The following is a 25,475-nucleotide window of genomic DNA, read 5'->3' as shown; positions in this document are numbered from 1 at the left end:
TGAAAATAATATAAACCAAGAAAAGGAGGATCTTATGGCAGAGTGGCTTAAAATACAGTACTTAAGAGCACAGAATTTTGAGTATGACTCTGACTGACTTTGAACCCCAGCTTCACTACAGTGAGAAGTTTTTAACTCCTCTAAGCCTCAGTTTCCTCATCTGTACAATGATAATTATAGTGGCAGTATTGGATTTTCCTCCTAATGCTGTTATAAAAATGAAATAAGGTAACACAAAATGAGTATTACAATGTTGGAACATAGTAAATATTCAACAGAACCCCATAAAATATTTGAGGATAAATTCCACTGTTCAAACATCAATTTGCTAAGCAATTATTCTCATTGGGCACCATTCTAAATGCTGAGAACACAAAGAAATAATTACCATCAAGTTACAGACTCCTTACTACATCCTAGGCACTACTCTAAATAAACTTTTACTACATCCTAGCCACTATTCTAAATAAACTTTTTGCATACATCATCCTCATTTTATAGATGAAGGAACCAAGGCTCAGAAAATTAGTTGCCAATGTCACCAGCTAGTGAGCAGAGGAGCAAGAATTTAAACTTAAAGCATCTTTTCCCAGCGTCTGAGTCTTAACCACTTTACACTCTATACCAACTCCAAAGTTAATTGACTTGGCGATATCCCATGTGCCCTTGATACAATACGCCAAGGCACTTCTTCAGCTTCCTGGTTTAAAACCTAACAAATTATTCATATCTATCAGTTTCTTCAAAATTCAGCTCCACATTCCATATCCTAATTCTAATTTATTCATCACTCCTTTAACAAGTAACTTCTTGGTATATCTGTTCAGAATGTATAATGGTAGTTATTTTTTTTTTGAAAAGTGTTCTTAATGATTTCACAAATTTTACCATTTCAACTACATTAGGCTGTTTAAGAAACAACACACATTCTTTGCTGTTTATCTCACAGTCTTCCAAAGGGGTTAAGTAACTTGTTAAGAACCTATGATTTTAAAACTTAACAGACTTTCTCCAAAAGTCACGCATCTCTAATTTTCAGCTTCTTTATTACTAAAGAGAAAGGATTAAACTAAATAAAGTCATGTTTTGCAAAACAGTACTACTTATATGTTCCACCAAAAAGGGCCCTAAGGCCAAATAAACTGGCTTCAAGATTATCCCTCTTCTTATGCCTTCTACTTCAAATATAACCACATCCACATCCTTTCTTCTGTCATACTATTTTTGAAGTCTTGAGAGAGACCCTGGATTCTCTAAAGTCATCCCTTCCAATATGACTTTCTCAAGTCACAGAATCAAAATTTAACAACTCTGAGCACTTTTAATTGATCATTTGGTTTAAGCTCTTTGTTTACAGAAAACTGAAGCCCAGAACATAAGGAGGTTCTATTACAAGGCCCTCCTTCCGCAAGAGACCCAACGCCCACAAAAGCTTTTCAGCATCATTAACCTTTTCCTTCGCAAGGTTGCTAGCTGTGCTAATATCATTTCACCTCTTCTTTTACAAAAACAGAACACCTGGTTTTATCTGGTTACAAAGTCACCTGGAATAATCAAATAATCAATATATCTCCTAGCTTTCCCCTGCAGCTAGATGTAACCGTGTCTGTGTGTGTGTGTGTCTGTGTGTGTGTGTCTGTGTGTGTGTGTGTGTGTGTGTTGGAAGGAGTGGGGGAAAAGGTGTGTCATAGTGTGGTTTGCTCTCCACTCCACTTCTCGCTATCTGGAATGGAGACATTATAGCTGGGATTGGAATATGAGATGGAAGCTAAGTGTTAACAGCAGATAAAAGGAACCTGGGTTTCTGATATGTGGAGCCATGAGAGCAACCCTGGCCTGTCTACCTGGGTTATCTACCTGTATAGGAGAGGGAGAAACTTCTATCTTCTTTACACCGCTATCACTGTGGGATATCTACCATTCACAGCAGAACTACATCCCAACTGATACAGGTTAGATCACCTCTCTTTTAAAAAGCTAGAGGTTAAATCTCTCAATTTGAAAAGAATTCCACATTCACTCCCCTTCCACCTACCAGTCCATAATTTTCCTACCCTTCAGGACAAATATAAACAAGGATTACAGTGGAAAATGTCCTAGACTGAGATGAAAAAGAAATGGGTTTTGGTTATACAAATGGACAGCAAATTCCTTGGTCTGTGTCAGAAGCCCACCTTCCCTAATCCTCTAGCATCTTTCCCATTTTTTGTGGTTCCTTGAGGTAAACAGAAATCTAAGATGACCCCCACTGACCTTCACTTTTGTATAATCTCCTTGCTTTGAGTATAAGCAGAACCTATAAATATCATTCCTATAATTATGTTACGTTACATGGCAAAAGGGACTTTGCAGATGTAATTAAAGCCTCAAATCCACTGATCTTAAGACAAGTGGATTACCTAGACCTGACCTAATCACTCAAGCCCTTTAAATCTAGATCTGGAAGTCAGAGGTAGAGGAGGTCAGATCTGAAGAACTCCTAGTGCCTTTGCTGGATTGAAAATGAAGGAATGGCATGAGGGTGGCTTCTAGGAGCTGAAAACAGACTGTGGCTGACAGCCAGCAAGAAAATGAGGACTTCAGCCCTATAACTGAAAGGAACTGAATTCTGTCAACAATAAAAATGAGCTTAGAAGTGGATTTTCCACAGAGCCTCCAGATAAAAACTCAGCCTGGCCAACACCTCATTTTCAGCCTTGTGATACTGAGCAGTGAACCATGCCACACTGTGCTGGACTTCTGCCCTACAAAACTGTGAGCTAATAAATGGGTGTTAACTGAAGTGCTAAGTTGTGGTAATCTGTTATGCAGCAACAGAAAATTCATACTTCCCTTAAAGATTGGGAAAAAAACAACAACTTTTTAAAGGCCAGTTGTACCACTAATTTTTTTTAAACAAGGCAAGTTCTGTAATTACTTGAACATGTTCTCTATGAGATAGGAGACACAACTTCATTTGCAGTGATTAGAAATAATTATCACCTAGCTTATCTGACCATGAATTTGCTTCAGACAACTTTTACCTTTTCCTGTCTTCACCGGAGAAGACTAGATACACGTATTTCAAATAAAGTATAGGATATGGAAGGTTACATTAAAGGAGATGGGAGGTATCAAAGATACAACTGTGCCTTGACTTTAGTATAAACAATCCCTGGATGTTGTCAAAGATGTAACCCATAAAACATACGCATAAACCATTATAGATATGGGTATATACAGATCTCAGTCATGAGTAGGTATTAAAAACAAAACAGAAACAGAACATAGCATAAGAATCACCTCAAATCTCCAGGCTGGCAGTCTTAGCATACATTTATGGGGCTGAACTAAAAAAACAAGGCACTTCATTTCATTTTAGGAAATATTTATTTCTTTAAGAAAAACAAAAAACGAAAAAAACCTAACTTGTTTCCTAATTTGCACAGTTTATAATTTGTGTACAGTCGATTCTGGAAATGTTCTGTTAGTCTAAAACCTAGAATCTATCACTCCATCCTGAAGGAGCTGAAAAATACAATTTTACTTTCTTTCTTTATAATTATTATGTTAATTTGCAAACAAACATGCCTGTATAAAATACAGAACACTGTTCTAGGAAAAGGAGATATAGGGTGGTTGAGGTGACAACCAAGAAACATAATCTTTCCCTCCTCCAGTGGTCTGTCAAGTCAATCACTATTTCCCATGAAAAAAAATTGTAGATTCCTAGGAAGTAAGTCTGTAGAAACAGCTAGATATGTCCCATTCCATAACCTTATTAAACCCCATTATTTCTCATTTTCCCTTATTTAAAAGGAGTTTCCTGAGAAGTTATCTCCCCACTCATTTCTTCCCTCCACAACAATCAGCATAAAAAGCATAAATTACTCACTTCAGTTTGTATAACTCTAATCAGGCAAAATAAATGCTGCTGTGTTTTAGCTATGACACCAAACTGACGACAGCGCTCCAAAAAAGTGTCTATAGAAGGATCGATTCTTCTTTGCAGTTTACTCCAAAAGAGAGTCAATTCCCTATAAAAAGAAAGATTATGGTAAAACATTTAAAGCAACTGGTATTTGCTACCCCAATTTTTTGGTTTGTGAAAAAGTGACAGTAAGTAAAACCTAGAAGAAAAAAACTCTATATTCTGCTTCCTCTCAAACTAGTAAAATTATTAAGAAGAATCCTCCTTGAAAATTCCCCCACTTCTTTCTTCTTTGTACCTGCGCAAAAATAAAAACAACAAAAGACTACTTCCTTTATGCTGACATTTTCAAAGACTTACTTAGATCCCATCTTGTTCCAAAAGGTTTTACCCCTTACACTGGTAATTATACTGACTGAATTAAGCCCTGTCCTAGTGCGCAAGGATCATCAGACATCAATACGCTGCCAACAAAGTGTATACAACTATGAAATATTCTAATGGTATAGTACTTCACCACGTTAATCTCATGGGCCCTTTACATCTCTAAAATGTCATGATGCTACTTAGGCCTGTATCTTGGAATGATAATATCTTAAATATTACTAATAAAATTATTAAAATGGCACTCTTGGAAATGGCTAAAATACAAGAATCCCACAAATATTCATTATGAAAACTAAGAAAAGCTTGAAAAGAATAAGTTAAATAAAAGTACTGAATGGGCTAAGAGAAAACTCTAAAGGAAAAGCACTAGAAACTCAACAAATGCCCAGAATAGAAATGCTAATGTTAATATGAAATGTGAATTCAAGGAAAGTTCCTTAGCAAAACAGAAGAGAATGCTATCACTTTAAAAAACGTGACTGGGGACTTCCCTGGTGGGGCAGTGGTTAAGAATCCACCTGCCAATGAAGGTGACACGGGTTCGAGCCCTGGTCCGGGAAGATCCCACATGCCACGGAGCAACCAAGCTTGTGCGCCGCAACTACTGAAGCCTGCACACCTAGAGCCCGTGCTCCGCAACAAGAGAAGCCAATGCAACGAGAAGCCCGCGCACTGCAGCCAAGAGTAGCCCCTGTTTGCTGCAACTAGAGAAAGCCCTTGTGCAGCAACGAAGACCCAACGTAGCCAAAAATAAAATAAATAAATTTATTTTAAAAAAATTTTTAGGGCTTCCCTGGTGGCGCAGTGGTTAAGAATCTGCCTGCCAATGCAGGGGACACGGGTTCGAGACCTGATCTGGGAAGATACCACATGCCGTGGAGCAACTAAGCCCGTGTGCCGCAACTACTGAGCCTGCGCGTCTGGAGCCTGGAGAGGCCGTGACAGTGAGAGGCCCACGCACCGCGATGAAGAGTGGCCCCCGTTCGCCGCAAGTGGAGAAAGCCCTCGCACAGAAACGAAGACCCAACACAGCCAAAAATAAATAAATAAATTTATTAAAAAAAAAAAGTTTTAACGTGACTCTTTTCTGTACAACCTCAATGGATACTGTGTATTTGTTAAATGACTTCCATTAAAAAATAATATTATTTTCATGAGCCTGTTTTAGAACACTAATATCCTATTATTGCTATTAACACAGACTATTCCAGGAAACGATACAAACCCAAAGCTTAAGAAATGAATACACCTCTTTTTATAATAGATTTAAAAACAAACATGTTTAACAGAACGTATTTTCTTACATTTTTAAGGAGGTAACTGGGATTCTCATATGGTAAAATTCTTACGTAGATATAAAACTTGCTTCAAAGATTGAAATAAATATGTCTCAAGACATATATGATTAAAGCTTATAATATTTAATGATGGAAAATTTGAGCTATATATAACAAGTAAAATTAACTTAAAATGCCTTTAAATATTTGTGTTTGGTGACTAGCATTGCTTTCCTAACCAGAAAAAGTAAAAACTGAGAACAGCTACCAGGCAGGCAAGTAACTGGGGTGACTGTTCATTTTTAAACTTAGAAGACTGCTTCATTCACATGTAAGCATGTTACTTATAAAACTTCAGAGAATAATGCAAAATTCTGAATAACAAAGGAAATGGAGAATTACATATGCTCTCAGATAAAGTAAGTACCTACCAAAATATATGTGAAATCTATGTTATCTGAAAAGAACAAAATTATCAAAGCTAGTAAAACCTGATTATGAAGATAAAAGGGTAAAGGATATCTACTATCTAAAATTCACCAGCTAGCTACAAGTTTAAAGTTAGGCAAATCTGATAAAGTGATAAAAGGCAGGTTGAGAATTAAAGTCTCTCAAAATGATTTTTTTTAAAAAAATCAGAATGTCTAGGGCTTGATTTATTCCAAATTTAATATTTCAAACTCTAGTTAACTCCAAATAACCACGATCAAAAAAGAACATTTCTATCACGTGTTTTATATTTGTACACTTATTTCCACAGTTACAACTGAGCGATTTAAAACTATTACCAAAACAAACTAAAACTACTATTACCCACCCAAACATACAAACATGCCTGACACCATGAAAACCGGTGGATTACTAGTGAGAATGCCAAGATGTCACTTTAATCATCCATTCAAATCTGCACACTGGAACAATGAAACCACCAACAGCAACTTATAGCCTCCTGGATCATACATGCACTAGGACAATACTTCTTCAACCACTACAATGATGTGATTTTTTAAAAAATGGACCACCATTAAAGAATGTATTGAAAATGATTCTACTATATGGATGCTTCAGATGATTTACTGCACCCTCAAATTAGCCCACCGCCTACCTCAAGACAACAAATTAGATACAAATTCATAAAAATTGGAGAGGAAATTTAGTTCTATTAATAGTAGGAAACACATTTTGGTAGACATCTAGCTACCAAGCAAGAACCTTAAACTGCACTGTTTCTGCAAAGCAGGAGGCCCACAATGTCAAACTGTGATCTAGAATTTAGGTATTTTAGAAATGAGGCAAAGAAAACTTCGTGGAATTAAGGAATGACCACTCCCTAAAGAGGGCTCCTGCAAATACAGATGATTCTCATGACTTCATTTTTCCTCTAAAAAATTCAGTTAAATAAAACATGAATGGATATCTGGATCTGGTCTTCGCCAGGTGCTGGGGACTGAATTGTAAATTAGACAACATACATGACGACCCTGGTATATCACAGTCTAGTTGGGAGAGAAGCGACACGAAATTACATCTGAAGAAACACAAACATACAACATAAAAGATTTAAAGCTCAGAGGTGTTACAGAAACCAAAGGTCAACCTATCAAATACTCACTGAAAGCTTAGTGTAGAGGTTTAAGGTTCAACTGTATCATTTTATTTTAAAGAAGCAGCAGCAATTACACATCTGTATGTACACTGTCCCATTCAAAAGGGTTATCTTTCTCACTTGCATGGCTACTCTAATTATGTTACCATTGCTAGACAAATATAGGGAACTCATTCCTCCAGCACTTCTTTGATTTTTGCAAATAGCCAAAAATCTTTCGGGGTTAAGCTTAATGAATAAGCTGAGTGATATACATTTTGAGATCAGTAATATGGTAATTGCTATAAAGTAATGATATATTTTATTGTAATTTGTAAATGTCTCTGAAGGAAATTTAAAAGAATAAAAAACTGTTTTGGGTGATAGTTACATAGTTTCCCTTTCAAATATCTTCAATGGTGACCAAATTCGAGAATGACACTTAATAGATTCTAATATGTGTATTTAAAATAAGTGCCTGCTTTTATTATCATATTCCAACTTTACTGTCATCAATAAAATACCAATTAATAAAAAATTTTTTTCTTTTCTAGACAAATACTCCCAAATAGCCTACTATCTTCAACACAGGACACCTCTAGCACAACAAAAGAATCTATCCTATTTGAACAGAATTCCTGGGACTCATTTTCCTTAGTAAAATTCACTGTTTTTATGTTATGGCTATGCTAACTCCAATATCCCACTACCACCGCCTCCCCACCCACCCACCCCCAAAGCCTTTGAAAACAACAGAAGGGCGAAAAAAATGTTTTAAAATTCTAAAATTTTATATTCTATTTCCCTCTGAATTGCTTGGAAGAAGCTTACTTTTAACAAAGTGTGAAGTGATTTAAGATTTTCTTTCCTCTCCTTTACTCATTATAGCTCCTCAGGAGGCCAATAAGAGGGAAATCCCTTTTAATCCCTTCCTGCTGCAGGAGAACAGCATTAATCCTAGACTCACTAAAAAAAAGGGAAGCTATATCAAGAATATTAAAAGAACTGTGTGACTATAGTTTGAAAAACACTTTATAATCTGTAACACATCCCATATGTGATTTAATGTATTCTTTGCACTAAAAACCTCGCTATAGCTAGCAGATATTTTTTTCATTATAGGCAAAGAAAACAACTGTAAAAAGAAAAAATAGGGGTTATTCCACAAGTAAATACATCTGCTTTACTGAGGTTAAATCTCTAATGAATGAAAAACAAATTCTTCTACTTGATAATGATCAAAAATCTCACTGCTCTGCTAAAATTCTTTTTACTTATAGCACCTTTTTTTTTTTTGGTTAGCTAACAAAATGCCCACAATGATATTTAAGCCCCTATCCCAGTATCTCCTTTCTCAGAGGAGATATAAGTCTGGCACAGAGGACTTAGCAGAAGACTGCGATGTGAATTCTGTCCCTGTGCCAAGAAAACAACTGCACAGAAGAAAAGCACTGTATTAGGGGTCAAAACGCCTGGGCTTTACTCTCTCTCTACCACTTTAGCTCTGAGACTGTGGGCAATTATAAGACTTCTCAGATCCTGTTGATCCTCCACTGCCTTATCTGTACAATGATTATTAGGAGGATTGGGAGAGATAATTTAAGGAACTCAAATAGTATTTGTATAAAAATTAGTAAATAAAAAGAAATACAGCAACATAAAAAATACTAATAATTATAAAACTTTATAGATATACACAGATGCTCCAAAGGAAGATCAATAAGGGCTGAAGTATATGAAAGGTTTTATTAGGTTTTCCTATATACAAAATGCTTACTTCCAACTTCAAGCCATTCTTAGAAGCTCCTCTAATCAAGGTTATGCAAATCCAACCCATTCTTTGAATTAAAGCTCAAATACTACCTCCTCCCTGACACCTTCCTTAAACACTGGTGTACAGTGAGCACCCTTCTCTAATCTCTTACAGTGTTTTCTGTACCACTAATCTGATACTTATCCATAGAGTCTTGCATTTTAGAGGTTTCCTGTGTACCACATTTGTCCTGCTGTCCTAAATAGTTTCAATACAGTTAGGATGAAAGAACCAAGGGTTACACTTACTGTGACCTTTTTAGCAACTAAGTACTCTGTAGGCAAACAAGATATAAATTGAATTAAAACCAAATAATGCAATTGTGCTAAATAGTACCAAAGTTGCAAAAAAAGATTACAATTCAAATGGGTTTCCTTCTCTAGTGCAAGTTTGACCTAGAAACCTAGATAATTAGTGAGTTTCCAAATAAGACAGGAAAAGTGACTATCAGAAGATGTAATAAATGTAAAGGAAAACAACCTAACGCCAATTTGGTTTACACGGCCATAATTTTATCTTCAAAGAAGAAGATATATATTGAAGTTAACAGACAACTCTCCATGGAATAATCAAGAGGAGCTCAGACTTTTTACTCTTTCTTTATTTTTGGACTCTCCTGGAAAAGATTAAACCAATAATATTTTTAATTGAATGGTTTAGCTTTTAAGAAAGATTTAATTCTCATGTCACATTTAATCTGCTTAGTCTTCAAGTTTGAAATAAACCAACATTTTACATAAACCCTAAATGCTATATACTATGTACTAACAAATAAAGGGAATAAAAACTAAATATACTTACCAAGAACAATATACACTTGCAGTTTGGAGCTGCTGGGTAAGGTAAGTCGTACAAAGAACAAATGCTGTGTTATCCTGACCCTCGGATTCCAGATTACATATGATGTCTAGTACCTCCTTGCAGTCGACCTTTGCAATCTATCAAAAATGAGATGACTAAGTCAAAAAGAAAATGGTGACTTTTCTGTAAACTTTGTTATATAACATGAAGCTTCTTTGTAACATTTTCTATCTTTGGTAATTGATGAGGCAAGAATTAAGGGAGATATAATTTTCTTCTACTAACTAATAGCTGAGTCTTCTGGAATAAAAATTTCATATAAGAAATTATTAAACAGAGAAGAGAACAGATGCTATGAGGAAGTTTCACTGCAGTCCCAACACAGATAAAACATTTTTGTACAGTTAAAAAAATTACTCATGAACATTGTTACTATATAAAAGAATCAAATCATGTATAACTTCAGGTTATTTTCACCTTTAGTACCATCAACTTTTTTTCCCGTTTTTTCTTTCTTTTTCAAATTAATTCAAGTCCCTCTAGTTATACAGAAAAATAACAAGCTTACCCTTATTCCCAGTAGGGCTAAAGGAGGCCAGCTGAGAAACTTTTAAATATAAATACTATATCAACATATCATTTTCTCATGTAATTAAGGAAAAACTATTTCGTATAACTGAGTTTTTCACACAACTAAAACACTTTTCGAAACACATCTTTTTCATTTACACTATTTATAGGAATCTTAAAAAAAAAACAAAAACAACCAACCTCTGGGCAAATCAGTAGAATTTTCCGGGGCTCTTTTTGTATAGTGGTAAAACAGTAGATTAAGACTTCTGAAGACCCTTTCTCACTCTCTATTTTATCATTTCCCTGTCTTAATAAACAGAATATGAAGAACAGAGTCTATTTCATGACTGTGTCAGCATTATAAATGTCAATTATACTAGGCACCAAATATACAAAACAGTGATACTTTCAGGACAAATGAAGTGTGTATCAGGGCAAATGAGGCATATAGAGTTTAGCTCATCTCCTTCCAGAGTGCTATGCAGAACCACTCTGGTGGTTCTAAGTCTCTAATTTTAGTTACACCCTCAGGTAGGCAAAGAAAGGCTTCTTTCTCAGCTTAGCTCAAATGCCATTTTCTCACTGAATCCTTCCCTAACTGCTAAAAGCACGTTTGAATCCCTGGCAATAACTCTACTCTCAAATTCTCCTTTGTAGCATTTACCACAGCTGCAATTCAATCATTAGTTGAACAACTTATTAGCATGTCTTCTCTGCTAGAATATAAAATCCATGTGGTCAGGATTATGTACATCTTGTTCAAAACTCAGCACTTATCACAGTGTCTGGAACATAGAAGACACTCAGTAAATACGTGCTGATAAATGGAATAAATGAATCACGTTTAATTTAAAGGTAAAAAGTTCATGTTTAAAAAGTGAAACTTATTTAATACTGTGTTTTCTAATCTTTGGAAAGACAATGCAATGACATAATAAGCAGTGTAGTGCAGTGGTTAAAAGCAATTATTGTAGAACCAGACTATATATACATTCTCTTCCCAGCTCTATAGCTACTAGCTGTGTGATCCTGGATAAGTTACGTAACTTCTCAGTAACTTAGTGCCTCAGTTTCCTCATCTTTAAAATGGGAATAACAGAACCTTCCTCATAGTTATTATAAGAATTTTTAACATGTTTCAGTACAGCACAGTGACTATAGTTAATAATACCATATTGCATATCTGAAAGTTGCCGAGAGTTTATCTTAAAAGTTCTCATCACAAGAAAAAAATTTTTTGTAACTATGTATGGTGACAGATGTTATCTAGCTTTATTGTGATGATCATTTCACAATATATACAAGTACTGAATCACGATGCACACCTAAAACTAATATATGTCAATTATACCTCAATTTCTAAAAATGTGCTATGTGTACCTATTAGAGCTAAATTTAAAAAATATATATGTATTAAAAGGGATTGGCAGGGTTTCCCTAGTGGTGCAGTGGTTAAGAATCTGCCTGCCAATGCAGGGGACACGGGTTCCAGCCCTGGTCCGGGATGATCCCACATGCCGTGGAGCAACTAAGCCCGTGCGCCACAACTACTGAGCCTGCGCTCTAGAGTCCGCAAGCCACAACTACTGAAGCCCACGTGCCTAGAGCCCACGCTCCGCAACAAGAGAAGCCAGCGCAGTGAGAAGCTGGCGCACCGCAACGAAGAGCAGACCCCGCTCGCTGCTACTAGAGAAAGCCTGCGCGCAGCAACGAAGACCCAGCACAGCCAAAAATAAATAAAATTAAATTTTAAAAAAAAGGGATTGGCAAAAAGGAAGCACTTTAAAAGTGCTGTTAAAAATTGTTTTCATTGGGCTTCCCTGGTGGCGCAGTGGTTGAGAGTCCGCCTGCCGATGCAGGGGACACGGGTTCGTGCCCCGGTCTGGGAAGATCCCACATGCCGCGCAGCGGCTGGGCCCATGAGTCATGGCTGCTGAGCCTGTGCGGCTGCAGCCTGTGCTCCGCAACGAGAGAGGCCACACAGTGAGAGGCCCGCGTACCGCAAAAAAAAAAGAAAATTATTTTCATTAAAAGTAATAAAATGCTAGACAAAAAAATTGTTTTCACAAAATATATAAATTTTAAAAAGAAAAAATAAAAAAGAAAGTGAACCTTAAGAATACTAGAAAGTGGGCTTCCCTGGTGGTGCAGTGGTTGAGAGTCCACCTGCCGATGCAGGGGACACGGGTTCGTGCCCCAGTCCAGGAAGATCCCACATGCTGTGGAACGGCTGGGCCCGTGAGCCATGGCCGCTGGGCCTGCGCATCCGGAGGCTGTGCTCCGCAGCGGGAGAGGCCATGGCAGTGAGAGGCCTGCGTACTGCCAAAAAAAAAAAAAAAAAGAATACTAGAAAGTATTTCAAAAGATCACTCTCAGATGCAAAATCACTCGATGTAAATTTGTATCTAACGAGTATTGGGAGGGAAAGTTAAGTTGTTAAAGCCTAAACATAATTAAAGTTAAACTCAGGTTTCAGGGAAAAGAATAACATCATACATTATGAAGATGGAATTATACTGATGCCCTAAACAACCATATCCTCATCCATAGCTGAATGAATCAGAAGGGTCATGCAGAGAGGAAATGCTCACCACAGAGCCACTTCTAATTGTACTGACTGAAGGACCAAAGTGAGAATTCACAGCAAGTAAAACCAGCTGTTCCAGAACAACCACCACCTACCATCCACACCATGTTAAAGCTCCTGCTGAAAACCAAGAATTCTAAAATTCAATTTTGGCAGCAATATAACATCTCCAAGCTGAGAAATAGCATGAGCAGCTCTCTATGCCAGACATATAAATCAGAATGGAAATAACACACAACTTATACTTCTAGAATATTTTTTATCCATTTCAAATAACTTTTATTGTATTTTCTCATTTTATCAACATGGTAAGATCTGTAAGACTGGCAAGGCTTTCTGGATATATATCTGAAAGAAATGACTTGAAATCAGTATAGTTTTTAGTTTGATTAGCTTCTATTTATTAGATTTCTCCTGATTATAAAAATGTTTATAATAGAAAACCTGAAAAATATAGAGAATAAAAATTAGCCTTAGATCTTACAACTCAATAATAACCAATGTGAGTTTTACTCCAGTATTCTGTCTATACACACTAACTGTATAGCAAACAATATATGACTACTGCAAATATGTACCTATTTTAAAGAAAGGTGGGATTGTGTTGATTGTATACCTGTTATTTTACCCTAATATTCTGGTGTGACTTAAGCAAGAGTTTTTATCAGTCCACAAGATAGACAGGAGAGGGTAAGTGGATTGTCGAGGCAAAGAGAGCAATAAGGAGATGTGAAGAAGAAAAAAAAAAAGGCAGTGATGGGGCCTCCCTCGTGGCACAGTGGTTGAGAGTCCGCCTGCCAGTGCAGGGGACACGGGTTCGTGCCCCGGTCCGGGAAGATCCCACATGCCGCGGAGCGGCTAGGCCCATGAGCCATGGCCACTGAGCCTGCGCGTCCGGAGCCTGTGCTCCGCAACAGGAGAGGCCGCAACAGTGAGAGGCCCGCGTACCGCAAAAAAAAAAAAAAAAAAAAAAAGGCAGTGAAAAAGTAATAATAATGATAATAATACTTCTAAATCTTATACAGCATTACTATATGTCAGGTACTGTTCTACAAATTCACATAAACATCCCCAGATCTACCCCAGATAATCTGGCTCCAGAGTCCATACTCTTAGCCACTATGCTACAGTGAGATGCTTTAACAGTGGAAATGATAATACCTTATTACTGTGTGCTCTTTGAAGGCTTGGAATATGGTGACTGTTCTATGTCCAAGGGTAGTCAATAAACATTTACTGAATCAAAATGAATGGATAGTGAGCAGAACCAGCCAAGAACTCAGAAGCATGTGAAAGACTATTCAGGCTCATTCATTCCACACCATGTTCTCACCTTAAGCCTCTTTCAAATCCTCACCAGTCCCCTCAGATCTTTCCTTATCAAGGTCTACCTCATAACGAAAGTCTGATAAACTTAATGATACAAAAATATAAATCATGCGTAAGCACTATCAATGACATTGGAATTCACCAGAATCAAAAATTTTTAGGATACAGACAAGAAGTGGCTAATGCTGGGAACTCAGGTGTCAAAGATGAAAACATATCACCTTACCCTATGAATTTTTTTTTTTTTGCGGTACGCGGGCCTCTCACTGTTGTGGCCTCTCCTGTTCAGGAACACAGGCTCCGGACGCGCAGGCTCAGCGGCCATGGCTCAGGGGCCCAGCCGCTCCGCGGCATGTGGGATCTTCCCGGACTGGGGCACGAACCCGCGTCCCCTGCATCGGCAGGCGGACTCTCAACCACTGCGCCACCAGGGAAGCCCCACCCTATGAATTTTATATATAATGGTTACATACTTTCCTGCCAGCCCTGGTGCTGAATAAGGAATAAAAACAAAGAGTTGGACTTAACAAGAATAATGGCTTAAGGGCTCCCCTGGTGGCACAGTGGTTGAGAGTCCACCTGCTGATGCAGGGGACACGGGTTCGTGTCCCGGTCCGGGAAGATCCCACATGCCGCGGAGCGGCTAGGTCCGTGAGCCATGGCCGTTGAGCCTGTGCTCCGCAACGGGAGAGGCCACAACGGTGAGAGGTCCACATATCACAAAAAAAAAAAAAAAAGAATAATGGCTTAAAATTCTCCTGTGACAAAGCACTTAGAAATCCTGGATAAAACACAACAAATATGTTTCCTAAATACATAGCTGAAAACTCAAGAAAGAAGTTTAAGTGTGAATGGACAACTGCCTTAACTTGCTGGGTTATAGATAATTTCACTAAGAGGCTTGGGTTTTACAAGTCGTGGTTAGGAGATGATAAAGCCTGAACCTGAGAAGTTGGCACTGAGCCCTTTGGCATAAAGTTGGAACCCCTGAAGAACTAAAAACTCAGAGAAAGTGTAGACTAAAAAAAGGTGGGCGGGGGGGGGGCAGGGATATAACAGGAAAATGTATTTGTCCACCTCAACCTGGGTTCTTGTGGGATCAAAAAAATTTTGAGAATTTATAATCTTTCCTCGTTCAAACTTGGAGTCTGATATAATACTATTGTCTAAAAAACCCAAACTGAGAAAAACAAATAAAATAAAAAGAAGATTCTGGCTGGTAATATCTTTAAATCACCCGGCAGAAGCAAACATAAACATGATTTATACAGATATATGCTAACTAAGGCCTATGAGAATTCTAAGACATAAAGTATTCCCTACCCCCACTCAACCCGCCAAAACTGAGGCTCACAATCCCAAACTATACAAAGCACAAATAAACAAGCCACTCCAGAAAATGTCAGCACATACAATAAACAGCAAGATCAGACGCCTGAGAATTGCAGATTACAGAATGCACAGCACAAAGACTGAACCCTAACCATGGACTTTGGTTGGTTAAAAAAAAATTAAATAAGGGCAATATGAGTTTGATAATAACTCGGGAAAAAGAGAGACAGAGACAAAAACATGGAAGAACCTTCAATGCCAATCTGAAGCCAATCTGAAAAGGCTACATACTATATGATTCCAACTACGTAATATTCCGGAAAAGGTAAAACTATGGAAGCAGTGAAAAAATCAGTGGTTGCCAGGGGCCTGAGAGGAGAGAGTGAGGGATGAATAGGTAGAGTATAGGAAATCTTTAGGGCAGTGACACTATTCTATATGATTCTGTGATGGTAGATACATGTCATTATACGTTTGTCAAAAGCCATAGAATGTACAACACCAAGAGTGAAGCCTAATGTAAACTACGCATTTTAGTAAATAATAATGTACTGGCTCACCTACTGTAATAAATCTAACACACCAGCTGCAAGACGTCAATAGGCGACTCTGGGGGTGAGGGAGAACATATGGGAACTCTGTACTTTCCACTCAATTTTTCTGTAAACCTAAAACTGCTCAAAAAAAAAAATCTAACGATTAAAAAAACCCTTTGATCATTTAAAAAATTAAATTGTCTTTTGATTACTGATTATTAAAGAGTTCTACATGTATTCTGGGCTCAAGTCCTTTATCAGATTATATTACATGTATATGGTTTGCAAATATTTTCTCCCCTTCCGTGGATCAACTTTTCACTTTCTTGACTGTGACAAAGTTGGATGAAGTCCTATTTACTTTTCCTTTTGTCACCTGTGTTTTTGGTGTCACATATAAGAAACAACTGCCTAATCCAGGGTCTTAAAGATTTATTCCTATATTTTCTTCTAACATGTTACAGTTTTAGCTATTACATTTAAGTCTATAGGTCATTTGGAGTTAATCTCTACGTGTGGTATCAAGGGTCAAACTTCATTCTGTTACAAGTAGATACCCATTTGTTAAAGAACGAACTACTGAAAAGATTATCCTTTCCCCCATTGAATTATCTTGGCATCCATGTAGAAAATCAATTGGCTGTAAGTGTGAGGGCTTATTTCTGGACTCTCTCTTTTTTTCTTTGGCTGCACCACACAGTATGCGGAACTTCCCCGACCAGGGATCAAACCCATGCCCCTGCATTGGAAGCACAGAGTCTTAACCACTGGACCACCAAGGGAGTTCTATTTCTGGACTTTCAATTTTAGTCCATTGATCTTTTCGCCTACCCTTTTGCCGGGAAAACACCGGCTTGATTACTGAAAATTTTTAGTGAGCTCTGAAATAAAGAAGTGAGTCCTCCTACTTTGTTCTTTTTACAAGATTGTTTTGGCTATCCAGGGTCCCTTGAATTTCCACATGAATTTTAGGATCATCTTATCAATTTCTGCAAGAGAGGAAGGCAGAATTTTGACAGAGATAGCACTGAATCTGAGGATCATTTTGAGGAACACTTCCATCTTAACAATACTATCTTCTGGCCCAACAACATGGGATGTTGTTCCATATACTTAGCTTCTTTCAACAACGTTTTAAAGTCTTCAGTATACAGGGCCTTCCCTGGTGGCGCTAGTAGTTGAGAGTTCGCCTGCCGAAGCAGGGGACTCAGGTTCGTGCCCCGGTGCGGGAAGATCCCTCATGCCGCGGAGCGGCTGGGCCCGTGAGCCATGGCCGCTGAGCCTGCGCGTCTGGAGCCTGTGCTCCGCAACGGGAGAGGCCACAACAGTGAGAGGCCCGTGTACCGCAAAAAAATAAAAAATAAAAATAAGTCTTCAGTATACAAACAAGTCTTGTACTTCTTTTAAAAAAATTATTCTGGGCTTCCCTGGTGGCGCTAGTGCCTGAGAGTCCGCCTGCCGATGCAGGGGACTCGGGTTCGTGCCCCGGTGCGGGAAGATCCCACATGCCGCGGAGCGACTGGGCCCGTGAGCCATGGCCGCTGAGCTTGCGCGTCCGGAGCCTGTGCCCCGCAACGGGAGAGGCCACAACAGTGAGAGGCTCGTGTACCGCAAGAAAAAAAAAAAAAGTCTTCGGTATACAAACAAGTCTTGTACTTCTTTTAAAAAATTTATTCTGGACTTCCCTGGTGGCGCAGTGGTTGAGAGTCCGCCTGCCGATGCAGGGGACACGGGTTCGTGCCCCGGTCTGGGAAGATCCCACATGCCGCGGAGCAGCTGGGCCCGTGAGCCATGGCCGCTGAGCTTGCGCGCCCGGAGCCTGTGCTCCGCAACAGGAGAGGCCACAACAGTGAGAGGCCCGCGTACCACAAAAAAAAAAAAAAAAAAAAAATTATTCTAAATATTTTATTCTTTTTGATGCTATTGTACATGTAATTGTTTCCTTAATTACATTTTTTGTACTGTTCATTGTTAGATGTACATAAATAAAAATGATTTTTGTATATTGATCTTATTAGGATCATTTATATACAAGATCGTGATATATGCAATTTAGAAATACTCATACATCTTCCTTTCCAATCTAGATGCCTTTTAACTATTTTCTTGCCTAACTGCTCTGGCTAAAGCTTCCAGCACAATATTGAATATAAGTGTCAAAAGCAGACATTCTTGTTTTGTCCCTGATCTTTGGGGAAAACCACTCAATCTTTCATCACTAAGTATTATGTCAGCCGTGGGTTTCCACAAATGCTCTTTATCAGGGTGAGGAAGTTTCCAGCTTATTCCTAGTTTGCTGAGTGTTTTTAACACGAAAGGGTGTAGGATCTAGTTAAATGCTTTTTCTGTCTCTTGTGACAAACATGTAGCTTTTGTCTTTTATTCTATGGCACAGCATTTACATATAACCTACGCACATCCTTCTGTATACTTTAAATTACTTCAAGAATACTTATAATACCTAATACAATGTAAATGCTATAGAAATAGTTGTTGGAGGGGGCAAATTCAAGTTTTGCTTTCTGGAACTTTCTGGAAACTTCCCCTAAAGATTTTCAATCCACAGTTGGAGGTGGAACCCATGGATACAGAGGGCAGACAGTACTCCTTTTTCTATACTGCTGGATTTGTTTTGCTGGATTTTGTTGAGGATTTTTGCATCCATATTTGTTACAGATATTGGTCTGTACCTCTCTTTCTCTTGTTATCTTAGTCTGGTTGTGGTTATCGGATAATAATGGCCTCACTGCATGAGTTTGGAAGGATTCCGTCCTCTTTTATTTTCTGGAAGACTTTGCGAGGGACTGGTGTAAATTCTTCTGTATGTTTTGTACAATTGACCAGTGAAGCCATGTTGGTGTGGGCTTCTCTTTGTGGGAAGTTTTTAAATTACCTACTCGATCTCTTTACTAGTCATAAGTATATTCAATTTCTTTGTGAGTTAATTTCAGTAGTTTGTTTCATTCTAAGATTTGTCCATTTCATCTAAGTAAATCTAACATTTTGGTGTATAGTTGTTCATGGTATGCTCTTATAATCCTTTTTATTCCTGTAATATCATTAGTCATGTCCTTTTATTCCTGATTTTAGTAATTTGAGTATTCTTTTTTTCATGTTCAGTCTAACTAAAAGTTTATCAATTTTGTTGATCTTTAAAAACAAACTTTTATTACTTTTTGCTATTGATTTTGTATTCTCTATTCCATTTATTTGTACTCTAATCATTATTATCTCCTTCCTTCTGCTAGCTTTGGGTTTAGTTTGCTCTTCTTTCTAGTCTTTTAGGGCAGATGGTTAAGTTATTAATTTGAGATCTTTTTTTTTGGCCACACTTGCGCAGCTTGCAGGGGGATCTTAGTTCTCCGACCAAGGATTGAACCTGGGCCACAGCAGTAAAAGCCCAGAATCTTAACCACTAGGCCACCAGGGAACTCCCAAGATCCTTCTTTTTAAGATTGACATTGTACAACCGTAAATTTCCCCTAAGTGCTGCTTTAGTTGCATCCGATAAATTTCAATATGTTGTGTTTTCATCGTTCATCCCAATGTGTTTTCTAACTTCCCATTTTTTTTCTTTGATCAACTGCTTATTTTGAGGTGTTGTTTAATCTCCACAGATCTGTGACTTTCCCAAATTTCCTTCTGCTACTGATTTCTAATTTCATTCCACTGTGGCCAAAAAACATACTTTGTATGATTTCAATCCTTTTAAATTTATCAAAGTTTGTTTTATGGCCTAACATATGTCTATGCTGGAGAACGATCCACGTGCATTTGAGAAGAATGTATATTCTGCTGCTCTTGGATATTCTATAAATGTCTGCTAGGTCTAGTTGGTTTATAGTACTGCTCAAGCCTTCCATTTCCTTGTTGTCTAGTTGGTTTATCCACTACTGAAAGTGGGGTATTAAAGTCTCCAACTACTATATTTGAATTGTCTATTTCCCCCTTCAACGCTGCCAGCTCATGTATTTTGGGGCTCTTCTGTTCCTCAGACTGAGTAATCTCGATTGACTTCTTTCTCTTAAGTTTGCTAATTCCTTCTTCTGCTAATTCAAATCTGACGTTGAGCCTCTTCAGTGAATTAATTTCAATTATTGTACTTTTTCACTCCGCAGTCTCTATTTGGTTCTTTTTTTCTATTTCTTTACTGCTATTGTCTACGTCTTGAGACATTTTTCTCATACTTTTCTTTAGTTGCTTTAGTTCTTTGAATATACAGTTAATCTTCATTATTTGCAGATTCTGTACTTATAAATTAGCCTACTTGATGAAATTTATTTTTAACCCCCAAGTTCAATACTCACAGTGCTATCACAGTCATTCACGAACATGCATATAATGGCAAAAAATTTGAATCCTCTCTTGAGCATGTTCCCAGCTAAGGTCAAACAAGGTGTTGCTCTGCCTTTTTGTTTCAGTTCTCATACTGTAACAAGTATCTTTTTCATGTTCTATTTAGTGCCACTCTTTAATGTTTTTGTATTTTTCACTGGTGATTTCACTGTTTAGAATAGCCCCTAGTTGTAGTGCCGAAGTGCTGCCTAATTTCCTAAGTGCAAGAGACTGTGATGTGCCTTATGGAGAAAATACATGTGTTAAATAAGTTTCAGGGGGCTTCCCTGGTGGCGCAGTGATTGGGAGTCCACCTGCTGATGCAGGGGACACGGGTTTGTGCCCCGGTCTGGGAAGATCCCACATGCCGCGGAGCAGCTGGGCCTGTGAGCCATGGCCGCTGAGCCCGCGCATCTGGAGCCTGTGCTCCGCAACGGGAGAGGTCACAACGGTGAGAGGTCTGCGTACAGCAAAAGTTTCATGCAGGCATGAGTTACACTGCTGTTGGCTATGAGTTCAATGTTAATAAATCAATAATATAAATTAAATAAGGTATCTTTAAATGGAAGCACACATATAACAAGGTTATGTATTGATCATATGTGACGAGAGGCTTGCAGGAACCTACCTAACCTTGTATTTCCCCTAGGAGGAATGGATTCAATATAAGCTAATGCAGTGTTTGCAGTGACTATATAGAACATAACTACCACAAATTGAGTGTATTTGCAACAACTGATTTAAAGTTCCTTTTCTAGCAAGTCCAGCACCTGGGCATCCTAAGTTTCTGTTGGCTGCCTTTTTCCCTGTGTATGGACTACCATATTTCTTTATAATGATAAGTGGATATTTTAAATAATATATTGTGGCAACTCTGGAAATCAGAATCTTTCACCTCTTTGGGGTTTATTATTGTTACTGTTTGTTTAGTGACTTTTTTGGAATAATTCTGTAAAGCCTGTATTCTTTGTCATGTGTGGCCACTACAGTCTGCTTGGTTAGCTTAATTCAAGATGCTGAATATGTTGCTTAAATGCCTTGAACAAGCAAGTCTCTCTGCTTTTGCCAAGCAGCTGTGTGTGTGTGTTGGGGAATCCTTTCAATATTTCAGAAGGCAGTTTAAAGCTCTAACCTGCCCTTCATTTCCTACTTGTGTGAAGCCTCAAGGTAACCAAGAGGTGAGGGATTAGAGCCTTCTCGGGTCATTCCTTGACAGACATACAGCACTATACATTTGTGTTACCTGCCAGAGTACTAGGAATATATCAGAGGTTTTCTAAGTCCTCTATGGACATCTTATATCCCAGTTTTTCTTTTTAATTTTTTTTGTCAGTCTTGTTAAGCCCAACTGGTAATTCCTCCTCAGACAACTGTCATGTTAAACAATTACCAATCATTATTTTTGATAAATGTCCCGGGACAGAACTTTTGGTAGAGTGAACTCTGAGTCAAATAAAGACAAATCCTGAGAACACAGCTTTTCAGAAAGTTGCCAAGTAGGTCAAATAGTGACAATTCTGTGGGGATGGGCTTTTGCAGAGTTCCAAAACCATTCTGCTTCCTCGGGTGGCTGCTAGGCTGCTGGTTTTCAAGGTTACTGTGAAGCTAGGGAGAGGGAAATGAGAAGTAGAGCAAGTTAAAATGCCACCAAGCTCACTGTTCTGAGATTCATGCGTTTTTCTTGAATAAAACTTCCAGGATTATGGTAAGCCTTTAGTTAATTTCCAGAGTTCTACAAAGTTAATGCCCTCCACTCTCTGGTTTCAAATGCTGATAACTTGGAACTCAATTTCTAGCACAGGCCTTTCCCCAAGCCTCACATTGTGTGAATACTGTCTGCTGTTGCTCTCCTTTGTGTCTTTTCACCTCTGTATTCCCAGTGCCTAACACAGTCTCCAGTGAATATATATTAAATGACTGGAAGGCATGACTGTATTATTTCTTACAATAACATCCAAATCTAATATTATCTCAAAATAAAATGCCTAATTTCATTTAAAAAAGAAAAAAGATCACCTCAGCTATTGCAGAGAATGAATTTTGGGGACAAGAACAGATGCAGTTAGAAGGCTTTCACAATAATCAGCGAATTAAACAGCAATGGTATGACAGGTAGCCAACTGGCATAAGAGAAGGTGGGTAGAGATGGCTTATTTGTCTTCTTAAGTTATCTTCATGCTTAGGCTAACCAAGGTAAACTAGTATTCTGGCCAGTGCCATTACTGGAATATTTTAACATTTATCTTTCTCTAGAACTATGGTTTTCAATCTATTATTTTCCTGATCAGTTCCGGGGTATAATGCAAATAATTTGTTCCTAATAATGGATTTTAAAAAACAAGCTGGTAAATGGTTTTTTCAAAAAGGAATCAAAGTGGAAGTTATCCACATAATAAGATTTCTCTCACTTGCATCCCTGAGTAGGAGAAAGGGTGGAGTCAGTTAGCAAGCCTCCATTTCATGTAACCCTGGGTCTACTTTGGAGAGAATCATCCCTGTTAGGTTCAAAGACATCACCTGGAAAAAAGGTTGTGCTTCTAAAAACCAAGTTTCTTTTAAACTGCAGCAATACCACAGACCAACACTATGATATTGAGCGGTCACTTGTATGTTTCCTAAAGATATAAATGGTCACTGATGCTTCTAGTTAAATCCTATGACTCTGAGTATCTGAGAGAAGCCTGAATTGTCCTACTGAATTCTTGAAAATGACTGTGTCTGACTAACTCTCCATGATGACCCCTCCAATATAATCATATATCAACCAAAACACCCACACATAACCCATGAAAGTAACAGCAGAGATGAGATCCAAATATATACTAAGTTTTAGGAAGATGTCTCTTCAAAGCTTTTTAAAAGAACTCTGCTTTCGGAGATAAAATATTTAAATAGGCAAATCTTCCACTTCTTCATAAAGGCTTTTACCTTTAGTGTATTTTCTGAAAGTACATCTCATTCACCATATGACCATAAGGATACATAAAGTAATATTATCTATTTTAATTTTAATTATACACTTTATTATTCCTTGTTCAGGATCCATCTTAATGTTCTTATTTAAGGTACATCTGGGGACTTCCCTGGTGGTGCATTGATTAAGAATCCGCCTGCCAATGCAGGGGACACGGGTTTGAGCTCTGGTCTGGTAAGATCCCGCATGCCGCAGAGCAACTAAGCCTGTGCACCACAACTACTGAAGCCTGCAGGCCTAGAGCCCTTGCTCTGCAACAAGAGAAGCCACCGCAATGAGAAGCCCGTGCACTGCAATAAACAGTAGTAGCCCCCTTTCGCCGCAACTAGAGGAAGCCCGCGCGTAGCAACGAAGACCCGACACAGCCAAAAATAAATACATAAATAAAAATGTAAAAAAAGGTACACCTGGAATCTCTATGCTGTTGTTTACTGTTTCTTCTACTCCCAAACTGGATTCCTAATGGGTCCTGTTTAAGTGTCTTTGCTCTGTTTATCATTTATATACCTAGTGACTGTGTCAATTCCCAACAGTGTTAGACTGGTGAGTAAATCGGGTCCTGTTTGTCTTTTCCTTTCCTCATCAAGAGAAGAAGCAAGCCTTGTAACCACATCAAACACTGAAGATGCAGTTCATTCAGGGATCAAGACTGAAATGAACCACTTCTTTATCTGTGCCAAGAACTCTGCAGACAGATTTCTTGCTCTTCATAATAAGAGAAGTGCTTCATGTCTAAAACATCATTATCCTTTATATTATATGTGGGAAACTTGACCTTTGCAAAGATTTCCTCTTTCAGTAATAAAAAATATACACATAGGAAACATCCACTTGCGACACTAGGCCATGGCCACGTCTGTAACTTTCCTTAAAATCCTTTCATATGTAGGGACTTCCCTGGCGGTCAGTGGTTAAAGACTCCACACTCCCAATGCAGGGGGCCCGGGATCGATCCCTGGTCAGGGAACTAGATCCCGCATGCCGCAACTAGGAGCTGGCACACTGCAGCTGGGGATCCCACACACCACAATAAAGATCCCTCGCGCGGCAACAAAGATCGCCTGTGCCACGGCTAAGACCTGGTGCAGCCAAATGAATGAATAAATAAATATTTTTTAAAAAATCCTTTCATATGTAAAGTGAATAACAGTGTCATCTCATCCAATTCTAAATAAGGTATTTACAACCTAGAACTTGAGGATTCCATGGAGTTCTAAATTTGGGGTTCTGAATTCTGGCTTTCAAGCTGACCCCATCAATTAATCTTAATTGTACGTGTTTGGCTAAATCTTCCCCAGCAGAGGTTTCCTATTACACACACCCATTATTGTGATACCCACAGGTGCCAAAATATAAGTACTTTTATTCCCAGTTGTTACTCAAGTTAATTTGACTCTTCTCCTGAACTCAGCTGAAGTAGATGGCAAACGTTGTGTATAACTTTGCTGCCTTAGAACATGTGCTGATTTTAAACTCCAATTAACGAACATCTAGTGATTCACTGGTCCTTTCCCAAAGCAAATTTTTAAAGATTTCTTTAATTCTGCTCTCACTTGCAAAAGAAAGCATCGCTGGATAAGAGACTAATTATGATGTTACCGGTGTTCCTTTTAAAATAATTTTATGATGTGTGCCCAATGTTGTCACATTGACATATTTAACAAATGAATCCCAATCATTATAAAAATATTTTAAGTTGCACCTATACATAAATGTATAACTATGAATGGAATGAAAATACCACCAAAATGTTTCCTGTTAGAACATGACTCATCAGTGTTTACCAACTAGAAGTAAGCTGTACAGTGTAAAGAGAGCTGGCCAGGGAGCCAGGAGATCTGTGTTCTAGCATGGGCTTGGACTTAATAATTAGCTTAATGAAGGTAGGGCCTTGGAAACATTACCTCTTGGCCTCAGTCTCACCATTGGTAAATCATGGAAGGTTAGACTAAATGATATTTAATGGTTTTAATACACTAGGAAATCTGAATCTTGCATAGCAAAGGTCAGCAAACATTTTTTGTAAACACCCAGAC

General features: G+C 38.2%; 1 protein-coding gene across 2 annotated transcripts in view; it reads right to left on the bottom strand.

Moving 5' to 3' along the window:
- RLF (RLF zinc finger) overlaps nucleotides 1–25,475 on the bottom strand; it is an 83,394-nt gene that overhangs the window by 5,746 nt on the left and 52,173 nt on the right. Inside the window, exons 2-4 of one of the 2 annotated variants that reach the window (XM_079903810.1) lie at nucleotides 10,545–10,653; nucleotides 9,774–9,910; nucleotides 3,875–4,016 (exon numbers count right to left, since the gene is read on the bottom strand). In XM_079903810.1, the coding sequence (XP_079759936.1) occupies nucleotides 3,875–4,016; nucleotides 9,774–9,910; nucleotides 10,545–10,653 (388 nt within the window). The remainder of the gene's footprint in view (nucleotides 1–3,874; nucleotides 4,017–9,773; nucleotides 9,911–10,544; nucleotides 10,654–25,475) is intronic. The other variant, XM_079903809.1, reaches the window with a different exon arrangement.

This window comes from Stenella coeruleoalba, assembly GCF_951394435.1.
Source record: "Stenella coeruleoalba genome assembly, chromosome: 1".
Taxonomy (NCBI): Eukaryota; Metazoa; Chordata; class Mammalia; order Artiodactyla; family Delphinidae; genus Stenella; species Stenella coeruleoalba.
This window is presented reverse-complemented; position numbering and strand designations above follow the sequence as displayed.